Below are 14,145 nucleotides of genomic sequence, written 5' to 3' on the forward strand. Positions count from 1 at the left end.
TGGGATTCAAATCCAGGCAATACTGTATGAACCTACCCAGCAGGACCACAGAAGATCTAGACCTGGCAAGCAGCTTCTGTAAAGATTACAGCCAACTCAACTCAGAGCTTACAGAGGCTCTCCAAATGAGCACATAAACAAGCAAATGCCTCATCAAACCCAGGCAATACAACTCTCAAGCATAGACTTCTAATCACTTTGTTATTGTTGTTGTTAGGTGCCACTGAGTCAGTTCCCATTCACTATTCCCAACAGAAATAAACACTGCCCAGTTGTGTGTCACCTAGAGACTAATGGACCACATTAACCTCAGCTTCAATGATCCTGAGACCAGAAAAACTAGATGGTACCAGGCTACCACTGCTAACCACTCTGAAAAGAATGAATCACAATAGGAGATCCTGGATAGAATGGGAGAAAAATGCTGAATAAAACTCAATAATGATGGGGGAGGGGGGAAGACCAGGCTTACTGGTCTGATAGAAACTGGTAGAACCCCCAAGACATAGAACTTAGTTACCCTTCAAGCATAGAACTGAACTCACCCCCATGGCTCAACTTTTAGCCATACAACAGACAGGTCTAGGGGGTCAACATAACATAAGAGAGGTACAAACTCCTTAGAATAATCAACCAAACTAGATCAAAATGTCAGCATTTGCCCAGGGAGAAATCTCAGAAGGCAGGAATGGACAGGAAAGACAGACAGATGAAAATGGTAACAAAGGAAGAAGTGAGAAGAGAGCATTCAATGTCACAAAACAAAACGTGTATTAACAGCTAAATGGAAAACCAATGGCTCGACAGACTTTCACTCAAATCACAATAAAAAGTCAAAGAAAACCAAACCCAAAACTTATTACAAGAGTTGTTCTTACAGCCTAGTGGAAAAATGGTGTTACAACAATTAGATATCCAAATAGAAAATAAAATAAGGTATGGAAAGGTTTCTTCAATAAGACTCAAAAAACAAGAACTATAAAAGATTAACAAATTGAAGCATATTAAATTTAAGATCTTTTGTTCATTAATAGACATCATGAAGAAATTTAATAGACAAATTAAAAACGAGAAGATAATTTGCAACCTATGTAACAAAGGGTTAGTATCGAAAATACATAATGAATTTCTATAAAGCACTAAGACAGCAATTCATTTACCTGGGAGAAAAAAATGAAAAGGTATTTCATAAGGAGAAAACATAAAAGGCACAAACATAAAGATGTTCAACCTCACGAGTAATCAGGGAAATAGAAATTAAAACCACAACGAGATACAATATCATAACAACCAGACTGACTGATAAAATACAGTTTAACAAGCACGAGAGGGCTGTAGAGCAACCATCTCTCTCCTACATTCTTAGGAATAGTGTAAACTGGTACGAATGTTTGGAAAAGTAACTTGGCAATATCCAATATGGGCCAAAATGTACATACCCTGGAAAGAAAAAAAAAAAACTCACTGCCATGGAGTTGATTGCCACTCATAGCAACCTCCTTCGGTTTCCAAGGCGGTAAATCTTTACTGAAGTACCCTGCCCAGTCCTTCTTCCACAAAGTGTCTGGTGCGTTTGAATCACCAACCTTCTGGTTAGCGGTCAAATGCCTTAGGCACTGCGCCACCAGAGCTCCCTGTACACACCCTATCACCTAGCAATTCTGCTCTTAATATTCTAGAGCAGGGCAGCAAACCATTTCTGTAAAATGCCAGACAATAAATAGTTTCACCTTTAGAAGCTATAGTCTCTGTCTGAGCTACTCAACTGTGCTACTGCTATCATGAATGTGCACAGGCATATGTAAATAAATCATCATGGCAGTATTCCAATAAAATTTTATTTAAAAAACAAGTGCCACCACATTTGACTGTGGGCAGTAGTTTGTAATCTCTGACCAAGAGAAACTCAAATATAGAGGGGTGGGGGCGATGGGGGGATGGACACAACAAGAATGTTCCCAGCACCACTGTTTTTCATTATAAATACTTGGAAGCCTAAATACCCATTAAAAATAGAATGAGCACCATGGTGGTATATTTATACTATCAATAAATAATAATGAACAAACTAGAGCTATGTATAATAAAAAAGGAATCACAAATAATATTGAACCAAAATACCAAGACCTAAAAATATATAGTTAAATGTCAATTACATTATAAAAAACATGTGAAATGTTCTATATGTTTTCAAGAGAAACATCCTAACATAATTATTAACAAATATGTATGAATAATAAACATGAAATTCAGGATTTAAGAGAGCTATTGTCTCTTGTGAGGAGGAAAAAAGATGTGGTAAGTACCGTTAGAGAAGAGGCTTCAATAATACCGGGAGATTTTAATTTTTTAAAGTTGGGTTATGTATGAGTATTTATATCATTCTTTATATCTTATTTCTGCAATATTTCATGACACAGATTAAAGAGAGAACACAATTTTTCCTGTTTAAGGTAAAAACTAATTAAAATTTAGCTTTCTTCCCTTTTCACTAAAATTTTATCAATTTTGTGGTTGCAGAGATTACCTAATAATAATCAAAATAATGACTAACAAAAGTGGAAAAAGAGTATTTGATAAATAGTATTATGGCAAATAACTGTTTTAGAACATGTGTTATATGAAAGGTTAGAGATCACTGGTAATAAAAATATTGGAAATCAGCAAACTAAAATAAGATTCTAAGAGTTTAGAATTAAGATTCTAAGAGAAGTTATTATTGAAGTTGCCTTCCCTCCCCTCCAATTTTAAATTTAAGATAATGAAAACTATCACCAAATTCAGAACTAATTTAGTTTAAGACTGGCTTCTTCATAATTCATTTAGTCATACTCATTAAAGTAAATGCTCTAATCTTCAAACCAAATTAAGTTAACAAATAAAAATTCGATTTTATATCTTTTTTTTTACAAATAATGTAGCAAATTCCCAGTAATCACATCAGAGATCACACTTTAGTTATTTATCATTTATTTCAACAGTATGTTGTTATTTTTCTATTAGCGCTCTTGATAACTAGTACAATGGACTATGACACAGTAAAGTTGCACCTTGTTCACTATCTTCTTTGAACTATCAAAGAAGGGGTAATAACATTATTTCAAATGAGTGAATCCAAAAATCCCACATAAATGTTAAAGCATTATTTCTTAGAAGGCAAACAGAATAAAGGAACAATTCTACACGTATGAATATACAAGCTGAAAAATGGGCCATACTATAATTAATAATTAAGTGAAAAAAAAAATTTAAATGACATTTTTCAAAGACACACTCATATATTCTGTCATTCCATGCTTATTTATCAAATCTCCTACTTAATGACAACAATAAGTCATTTTTCCTTTGTAAATATGGAAGGAGCTCTGATAGTGGTGAAGCATTTTGGCTGCTAACCAAAAGGTCAGATGATTCAAATACACCAGTCACTCCACAGGAGAAAGATGAGGCAGTCTGCTTCTGCAAAGATTTACAGCCTTGGAAACCTATGGGGGTGGCTATAAGTCAGAATCCACTAGATGGCAGTAGGTTTGGTTTTGAGTTCTGGTAAATTTGGAAGGGGTATAAAAACACTTCTTAGAAGACAAACATAATAAAAGTACAGCAATTCTATACATGTAAACAAAGAAAGGAGCTCTGGTGGTATAGTGATTAAAGCATTTGGCTGCTAACTAAAAGGCTGGTGGTTCAAACCCATCAGTCACTCTGCAGAAGAAAAATGACGCAGTGTGTGTCCATAAAGATTTATACTCTTGGGAACCCAATGGGGGGGGGGTTGTGATGAGTTGGAATCTACTTAATGACAATTTGGTTTTTGGTTTTTTGGTTCTACAGGCACTGTAAAGACATTAGAGGGCAAGCTGAATGTTAATTAAATAAAAAAGCATTTAGGAGGACTGAGAAAGAGTTCTTTAAAAATGAAAGTCAGTTTATTTACTCTTTACACTCACAGAAATTCAACTAAACTCAATTGGTTCTTGAGAAGCCACTCTGGGCAAGGCACTATGTGTGGTCAGCCCTAAAAGGGTTGATAATGAGAAAGGCAGTATCTTTGCTCTCTAAGGACCAAAAAATCTAGCTGAGAGGCAGATACTATTACATAGTGATTTTCTCACAGTGGCCCACCAGAAATTTACAAGAATGACACAAGGTCAAAACTATTTTCATAATAATTCTAAGAATTTATTTGCCCTTTTCACTATGTTGACATTTGAACTGATGGTACAAAAGCCGTGTTGGGTAAAACTGCTGATACCTTAGCACAAGTCAAGGGAATGTCAACAAACTGAACTAGTAGTCATTGTCTTCTTCATAGCTCTTACAGTTTTAAAACAACAAAACAAACACAAGCCAGTTTCACTTAACAATGTCCTTGAAAAAAAAATAATTCTATTAAATCTTGGTCCACAAACATGTATTTTTAATGTTCTATATCACAAAAGGGAGCTCTGGTAGCACAGTGGTTAAGGCACTTAACTGCTAACCAAAAGGCTGGCGGTTCAACCCACTACTTCCGTAGTGATACTGCCTCGGAAACCCAAGGAGGGGTCGCTATGAGTCAGGTCCGACTCAACGGCACATAACAACAACAAATGAAATGAGTTATTATTTGGAAGATCTGCATTAGCTCAGTCAACCATTATTTTCCACATGATTTATGTACAATGTTACAAAATCATACATAAAAGACTCAAAGTGCAAGACAGAACAAAGGTCCCAAAATTAAGACTACAGAAAGTTCAACCACAAGATAATCACATTCTGTGACCACTAACTTTCAGAAACTACCACTTTGATATAGAATACCCAAAATTGTCTGAAAAGACTACCAAAATATTCCTGCCTTTTTCTGCTACATATCTGTGAGTTATTTTCTTTATATACTTCAACCAAACACAAAATTAATAGACTAAATGCAGAAGTCCCTATGAGGATCCAGCTGTCAGCTAGTAAGCTACACATGAAAAAAGGTTTGCAAAAATGTAAAATAATATCACTCCTCTCACCAATATTTCTAACATTGAAAGAGTGATATTTTTTATTTAAAAATATATTAACATGAAACAAGTTTATTATTGTTTTAAAACTATCTTTAAATTTCTCAGCTTTAACTTCGTAATCATTTTTTTTTTCAAGACAAGCAAATTTGTTTTATTCAATTCATATCTACATGTCCGCCTATCCATCCATCCTTCCTCACCGACCACACGTTTCACATATAGTAAAGAGCAGTAATTCAGATGAGGAATTCTTTACTGGAACCAGGAATTCAAGTTCACTGACTGTTGTCATATGGTAAATATGAAATAGTCACACAGTACGGCCCACATCAGTAAAAGCTCTTCCGTGCCATCAATAATTTAAAAGTAGAAAGGGTCCTGAGAGCAAAAAATTGGAGAACCACTGCTATAACCCAAAAGGAGAAACAAAATGCATGCAATTCCAAGAAAAACATAAGTCTTAACAAAAGAAAACATGTTGACTTGGAGACTATGTATAAGTTGATTTTTGTTTTGAGTTTTCCTTTTTATGTGGAGGAAGAGAGCAGGAATCCAAAAAATGGAATATTTCAATCTGTCCTAGAAAAAGGTATGCAGAATAACATTAATAGAACTGTGGGTAACAGAAATGAATAGGGAGGCTGAAGTTGGACACAGAAAGAACTTGTTCTCTAGCTTAAATGGAAAAGTTTTAGCTTATCTTATAGAAAATCAAGAGCTATCCATGAATTCTGTACTAAAGTAAAATAAATTTTTTTTTGTTGCATTTCCTGTGTCAAGACTTACAAACACTCAGCATACAAATTTTATTGCTGTTAAACTTAGAACATGTTAGAAATTGGATTTGGTTCATTTAAATTTTGAGAATGGTGTGGTACAAAGTAAACACCTGTCTGGAGTCTAAGACTCTAAACAATATACAGGTGAAAACTTGATTTAAAAATTTATATGTATATAAAAAACATACACATTTACATTTATCATCATGACTACAGCTTTATTTTAAATGCTCATTTGAGTCAGAAAATTTATACATAACATTTTTTAAAAAAATCAATTAACTTGAAGTGTTTGTATTTTTTCAGTCCTCAAATACAGCAAAGTCGTGTTGCTCCAAGTGTATCGCAAAATAAAAAGGACTAAATCTTTGTGTCTAATCATCCTCTATCTTGTTGCCTTGCTGTCCACTTTTAGTTGCCTCAGTCAATGATGTGATGTATTTCTAGAATATACTGCAGTGCTTTCAGCTCTACCCTGCCTACATAAAAACAAAACAAATACATAAAAAAGGCCTCTTGGGATTGGACGGGAAACGCCTCCGACAACAAATTGACTGGATGGTTTATGAGTCAATCAAATAATTGTTGGCAGAAAGCCAGGCAAATGGAAAACAGGCTTTGAAAAAAAAGCTCTTCCATAACTCTTATGACAATACTTTTTACAACAAGTTTTTGTGTAATTGACAAATCTTTGACACTCTTTTCTACATGTCCCTACCTCTGCAGAATATAAAACTTCATTATGTTAGCATAAACAAAAGTTTTGTTTTTTGTTTTAATGTCAGAAAGTATTATCTTCTTTTTTCTATTAAAGAGAAAAAAATGCATGCTATTTATTCACTGAAATGGATAAGCAACTAGAGTCCTGTATGATAACATGCTGGGTACAGAAGCACTGGCTGCTTCAGAAAATACTTAAATTTTAAACGAAACTACAACTATAATCTCTTGGAGATTTACACCGACATTTTTAGAAATCAAGGTCCTTATTTCATTTTAGGATATTAGCAATTCCTCATCTTGTTACTTTGATGGGTATGTATAACTTGTAAATTCTTTTAACTAGGAATTTTTTGGGAATTAACTGGCAGTAATTAGCTAAAGCAACTAAAAAAAAAGTACTTTTAGAAAGCCCTAGATGAATTTAATACACACTAGTTCCTCGCTTTTCTTTTTCATAGGCAGTACAAGCATAAAGCTCCTAAAAATATTTTATGATCATCACAACGGAATTCTTTCCAAAACTTTAAGTTGTTTGGATGATTACATTTCAGACCTAAATTAGTTTACATTTTACTTCGCCTATCAGCCAACCCGGGTCAATTTAGAGAACTGACATCACCGGTAGGAGGCAACCGAGAGAGACAAGTCTTTCAAGAGCAAAATGACAGATTGCAAGGAAACACGCTAATTTTTGCCTCCTCCCGCTTCCTTCGCTAGCCCGGGTAGCAACATGTCTTCGATTTATCCTTTGGACAAAATCTGGCGCCAGGTTTCTAGACTTTATCGCCTGCTGCCACCAAAGTGAAACAACGAAGGGAGATGACGGCTTCTCATTCATCTTTAGATAATGGAAATAAACCGAGAACAGACTGCAAGGAGACAGCAATTCTGTTTTTCCAAAGACAATTTATCTGCTCGGATATCCACCTTGTAAAGCTCCATTCTATCGAGAGGAGGCTTCACTTCTATAACTGTACACTCCGAAAGGGCTCTCTAGTGCTGGGGGCCCACGCAATGCTAGCTGGTGCTAAAAACCCTGAACTGCCTGAAAAAGAGAGGGGAGCCAACAAGCCATGGAACTTACCCAGTTTCTTCCACATGGCGAGGTGACAAGCGAGGAAGCCTTTACGGATGGCAGCGCAAACCTTCGCCGGCTCGGACGAAGTGAAACCTTTCTGTTTCTTGATGAATCCCCACAAGTGCTCCCGGGCAAACTGTGCCGCCTCCCGCCCGCCGTGCCCGTCGCACACTGCGAAAAATGCCACAGAGGAACGGCGGCGGCAGCAGCGACTGGGAGCCGGCGAGGCCCCGGTGTCCGGGAGAGACTCACGGGCTTCTCGGGCTGCCACCGCTGGGCCCTTCCCAGAGACTTCACTGCCGGCGAGAGCAGGCGGCGGTGGTGACTGCTGCGGAGGCGACGGCTGAGAGGGCGACGGCCGCGGCGAGGGTTTTTCTTCAGCTGTCGGCTCCGGCTCCACAACGATTTGGGTAACGTCCTCCATGTACTTCCTCCCGCCCTGGTCGGAGAAGACGCTCACTCCAAGCGAGTACAGCCCCGCCATAGCCGGCTGGCCAGGATCCCGCCGGTCCCACGCAGCCCGCCGAATCCGGCGGCGGGAGATGCACTCGACGCTCGCCGGCCAACTATTGTTTATCTTCGACTACGCCGAGAGGGGGGAGGGGGCGGTCCCGGAGTGGGGGAGCGCGCGATGTCGGGACTTGTCCGCGAGAGCTGGGCCGGAGCTCTAGGGCGAGAGGAGCCGAGCAATCGCGCCTGCGCAATGCTCTTCCTCCGCCGGCCCGCGGCCACCACACAAATCAGAGGTTCTCCCTGATTGTCGTCACTCGGCTCTCTGGAGCGGGCCAATCGGGATCGAGTTGGACCGAACCCGCCCCCCGCCCCCAACCTTGCAACGGCTGTGCTCACTCGTCTAATCCCGGGTTTTGGGCCCGCGCATAATCTCATTAGAATCCCATCAGAAGCGGGAATGACTAGATTTAGTCTCTCGTACTTAGGTCATGTTTTCGGGAGGCACCACTCCCTGGGAAAAGGATATCATGCTTGGTAAATTAGAGGGGCTGGGGAAAACCCTCAACGGTATGGATTGACACAGTGGGCTGCAACGATGGGCTCAAGTATAGAAACGCTTGTGAGGATGACGCAGGACCAAGCACTTTTTTCCTGTTGTACATAGGATGGCTGAGTCGAAATCAGCGACACCTAACAACAACGCGGCACCTAACAACAGCAACACAATCCCACCCATTTTTCCCTAACTGCGCACTTGTGCCCCGCCGGTTTTTCAGTGGATGCTGAACTGTTACATAGTCTGTTGCCTTTCACTTCAGTCCCTGGAATCTTAACGCTGCTGACCGCCCTTCGGGTCCCGCTGTTCGCCTCGAGAAGAAAGCGGTGTAGGGTCGGGCCTCCCATATGTATGGAGAATCTAAGGAGGAAAGAACTTCATTCCTATCAGTGAAATGGCGGGAAACTTCCCTACCCAAAGTCGTTGGTGAACCGGCTGCAAAAAGTGTGACTGGCACTCTTGAGCTGGATTTGGGTGGGATGTATTTGGCTGAGGAGCTCTGGTGGCGTAGTGCCTAAGACATTTGACTGCAAACCGGAAGGCTAGCTGTTGAAACCCAGCAGCCACTTCTTGGAAAGAAAATGGGGCAATCTACTTCCATAGTGATACCGCCTCGGATCCAACTCCATGGCAGTGAGTTTGGTTTGGTTTTGGTATTCGGCTAGGAGCATAAGAGGGGGCCATCCAGTTTTCTTAAGAAAATTTGGGGAATTTCGACTATGAGCTGTACAGTGTCATTTCATTTCACATAACTAATTAGGTGTGTCAGAGATTTGGGAATGTTATATTTTAACGTATTTTTGGCCTTTGTTAAATGTAGTACAGGCAGGCTCAGGTTAGGGAGATTCATTCCTAAGTGTGTCTTTAAGTTTAATTTGTAAATCGTAACAGGAGGGGTCGCTATGAGTTGGGTCCGATTGGACGGCACATAACAACAACAACAGATGCATAGGGTTATTTAACCTTACTTTAGTGAAAGAAAGAGCCTGGTGGTGCAGTGGTTAAGCACTCAGCTGCTAACCAAAGGGAGGTATGTTCTCAATAGCAAAAAGTTCTTGCAGTGAATCACTTTTAAATTCATTTTTTTTCAGTCCTTGGCCATTGTTAGTTGTTGTTAAGTGCCGTCGAGTCGCTTCCGACTCATAGCGACCCCATGCACAGCAGAACGAAACACTGCCCGATCCCGCGCCAGCCCCACAATCCCTGCTCTACTTGAGCCCCTTGGCCATTATACCATCAAAATTTCCTGTATGCTTTTCCCTGTACAGCCTTTGAGATTTTCAAATGGAATGATACTAATACAGAAATGGGAATGAGAAAAATGGTCATGCACCAATTGATGAAAGAAATAGAAGTAGAAAAAATCCTACCAATGGAAATATAAATAAGCAAAATCAGCTAAAAATATATAGATGTTCTGAATAAATCAATTACCATAGAAGAAACCAGCAAGATAGTCAAAGGTAGCCCCCACCCCAGAATGCACTAGACTAGAAAGTCCAAGTGTATAAAAATACTTGGAAAAAGCCTGTTCTCAGAAGAGATTATAACCCTATTATCAAAAGCAAACAATTATAATACTAAAAGCAAATCTATACGCCATTTTTTAGAACTATGAAACAAAAATCCCAAATGAAATATTAGCAATTTAATCCATCAACTGCCATACCACAGACCTTCAAGAGACAATAGTTTGTGAAGCTCTATATTCTACTTAAACAGCTTACCTAACCATTGTTTTGGTCCTCTAGTGCTGCTCTAACAGAAAATACCACAAATGAATGAGTTTAATGGACAGGGTTTATTCTCTTACAATTTAGGAGGCTAGAACTCTCAGTTCAAAGTGCCAGCTCTAGGGGCTGAGTGAAGGCCCCTCTACCTTGGGCTTCAGCTCTGCCTCCTGCTCCCAGCCCACTGAACCTGGAGGCTTCTCTTAGCTCAGGCAGCTGCTGGCTGCTAAGGCTGACAAATCCAAAGTCAATAAATAAAATGGCATAGTCCCAAGATTATTAAGCAATACAGAAGGCTACTTACTAAGTTAGGTCCAGAAACAGTCTCAAGATTGGCAGGATAACTGGCAGGCTGCTGAATGAAGACTTGGCTACATGCAGGGTCCAAGCATGCCAAAAAGCTCAGAGACCTTTCTCAAAGCTTCTTATATAATGGAAACAGACCATATACCTAAGGCGGCTACTCAGCTACTCACAACAGATTCTATCATGGACTTGATTACCAGTCTCATCATGGGGAATCACTACATCCAGCTGCCCAGCCACTCAACCAGGCCCAGCCAAGCTGACACATAACCTTAACTACCACACCTACCTTCCCTCCTCCCAAGAAATTACTAAAACTAATTCCATCATGCTTTATCGTCCTTTTCACCTCAAACACTACCAGTAGCCTCTATGTTACACTCTACCTCTGTAATCTAATTCAAAATCATACTCTTCATCCGTCCTATCACTCTACTCTTTAGATCTCAACATCTCTTAACAGTATTTCCCCTTTACTCTCATCCTTTTCTCTTAAATGTCCCATCAACTTCCTGTGCCAAGAGAATGCTGGATTATTACATGACCAAACTATGTTTGCTGCAAGGTTTATACATATAGGAGATTTTTTTCCCCTTACCTAGTTTTTTTTTTTTTTTTTTTCTCTCTCTCTCTCTCTCAAAGCCTGTTCCTCATGTTGCCTCTAAGTCATTTATCTTCCTTTGTCCTTCAAAAATCCAAGCTTTAAAATAAAGTTAATGCCAACTGCCATCAGTCCATGATGCTGTCATCTACTGATCCTTGGTAACCCCTCTCATTTATTCATACCCTAATGTCTTTCTTTTTTCCACCATCCTTGTCACTTCTCAACCACTTTCTTTTTCAAAAGGTTATACATGAGAGGAGTAGGCAGACAAGCGACACAGACCCTCTCCAACAAAGAAAAGGAAAAACAATTGACAGAGATACAGAAGATAATCCTGGAGCCCTGAGCTTTGAAGTGGATTAGGAATCAATCAGTGGAAAAACCTGAACGAAAACAATGAGTACAGAGACGGTTGGAGCTGGGGACTGTCACCTACTCTGATGGGACCAACAGCCTGAATATTTCCGAGTGGTGTTGGGACCTGAGAATTGACCTAAAGATCAGCCCTGGTCACCATGGGCTGCAGGGATGACTGCACTGGTGGCCTATGACTAGGAAGGGAAACAGCAAGGAGGGAGACTACCTGAGCTGTTGACTTTCTGCTGTCTGGAGGGCACAGCCATTTTGATTGTTTACATGCGGCAGCCATTTTGGATATTTAAAGTGATCGAGGGTGCAGCCATTTTGGATATTTAAAGTAACCGAGAGTGCAGCCATTTTGGATATATTAAAGTGAATGAGGGCATAGCCATTTTGAATGTTTATAAGTGGTGGTCATTTTGGATATTTAAAGTGACCGAGAGCGCAGTCATTTTGAATCTTTACAAGTGGCAACCATTTTGGATTTTAAAGTGATAGCATTCTCATTCGGATTCCAGGGACCTAAGAATAGCCTCTGTTTGCTAAGGTCAGCAGGGACTGACAACAGGAAAGCAGACAGGTGGTGAGTGTATAAGTGCTGTCAGCTAGTGAATAGAGGAGCACAGTACCCTGATTGTGTAGATATTGTACAAAGAAAGCTAAAATCATGGGCAAGTCACTCCAACATACAATCACCAATTAAATATAAACACTAAAACATCACAATGCCTCGGAGACAACAGAGCATCACAGTCCACACAAAGAAGCAAGATAAAGCAGAAGAAACAAGGGACCAGGATACAGACCCAAAACATCCCTGAGGAAGACGTAGCATTGGAACTCCCTGATAAGGAATTCAAAATAATTATATTTAGGTATCGCCAATGAATTGAGAGACAGATCAAAGAAAACACAGAGAAAACACTCGAACAATTTCAAAAGACAATACAGGAATAAAATGACAAATGAAAAATTAGAAATGATACAAAATCTACACAGAGAAATCCAGAAGATTAATACTAAATTTTCAGAAATAGATAATCTGACATTGAATGGGCAAAGGAGCAGAATTGAATCAATGGAAGACAGAATTAGGGAGATTGAAGACAAATACCTAAACACTTATTTGGAAAGGGATAAATCAGAAAAAAGGTCATAACAAAATGAAGAAAGCCTAAGGTTCATGTGGGATACCATCAAAAGGAATAACCTACGTATAATCGGAATTCCAGAACAGGAAGAGACAAAATCACAGAGAAAATTGTTGCAGATATGTTGGAAGATAATTTTCCTGGTATGATGAAAGATGAGAATATATCCATTCAGGAAGTCCAATGAACCCCAAACAGGATAGACCCCAAAAGAAAATCACCCAGACATATCATCATCAAACTTACCAAAACCAAAGACAAAGAAAGAATCATGAGAGCAGCACAGGAAAAATGAAGTTACCTACAAGGGGCAAAACCAATAAGACTAAGCTCAGATTTCTCAGCAGAAACCATTCAGGCCAGGAGAGGATGGGATGGTATATATAAAACACTGAAAGAGAAAAATTTCCAACCAAAAATTATGTATCCAGCAAAACTGTCCCTCAAACATGATGGTGAAATTAGGACATTTCCAGACAAGCAGAAACTAAGGGAATTTGTTAAAACTAGAACAACCTTACAAGAGATGCTAAAGGGAGCCTTTTGGACAGAAAAACAACAACAGCCAACAACAACTGACCATTAACACACATGATGATATAACCCAGAAACCAACTCAGCTATGGAAGTATCCAAAGTAACTAAGTCTACAAGATTTTAAACAGGGAAACAGAGACATCAATTGACAAATGTGGAGAACTACAAACCAAAAAGAGGGAAAAAACTGTGTCATTACAGAACTTCTAGATGGTAGGGATGTCAAGACAACTACAAGATAGAACAGACTGGTCTAAAGTTGGGAAGAAAACTATAAATCACAGGGTAACCTCAAAGAAAAATGATAAACCTTCACATCAAAAAAGATGACCAGCATAAATATGTAACAAATACTAAAACAACAGCAATGGAGGAAGTGATAACACGATTCATAAACAAAACAAGCTCAGCATAGAAAATTATATGGAACAAATAAATGGACATCATGAAAAAGCACATAACAAAAATGACAGTAACAAGTTCATATTTGCCGATAATTACATATCAGGCAAGGGACTTATCTCTAAGATTTATAACGAAGAGTAGATGACCAAACTATGGTATATACACATAATGGAATGTTATACAGCACTAAAGAATAATGTAGAGTCTGCAAAACACTGTATAATATGGATGAACCTGGAGGACATTATGCTGAGTAACATAAACCAATCACAGAAGGACAGATACAGTATTAGTTCGTTGTTGTGGAGGATCAAGGAAAGGTTTATATATGGAGGGAAACTTTCTTTGTTGGTTGCCAGGAGTGAGAGGGAGGGGAGGGAACACTGCCAAAAAAACAAATGCATTGACCCATGTCACTTTAGTTTTGTGTATTTCACTGTACATAAATTATATTTCAATAAAA

The 14,145-nt window shown here is 39.1% G+C and overlaps 1 protein-coding gene across 1 annotated transcript in view; it reads right to left on the reverse strand.

The window, feature by feature from the left end:
• PPM1D (protein phosphatase, Mg2+/Mn2+ dependent 1D) overlaps positions 1-8,064 on the reverse strand; it is a 63,089-nt gene extending 55,025 nt beyond the window's left edge. The window contains exon 1 of the mRNA XM_007947879.2: positions 7,587-8,064. Coding sequence (XP_007946070.1) covers positions 7,587-8,064 — 478 coding nt within the window. The remainder of the gene's footprint in view (positions 1-7,586) is intronic.
• Between the last annotated feature and the right edge of the window lie 6,081 nt (positions 8,065-14,145).

The sequence above is a fragment of the Orycteropus afer genome, unplaced genomic scaffold (genome assembly GCF_000298275.1).
Source record: "Orycteropus afer afer isolate SDZICR_OR568_19922 unplaced genomic scaffold, OryAfe1.0 scaffold00196, whole genome shotgun sequence".
Taxonomy (NCBI): domain Eukaryota; kingdom Metazoa; phylum Chordata; class Mammalia; order Tubulidentata; family Orycteropodidae; genus Orycteropus; species Orycteropus afer.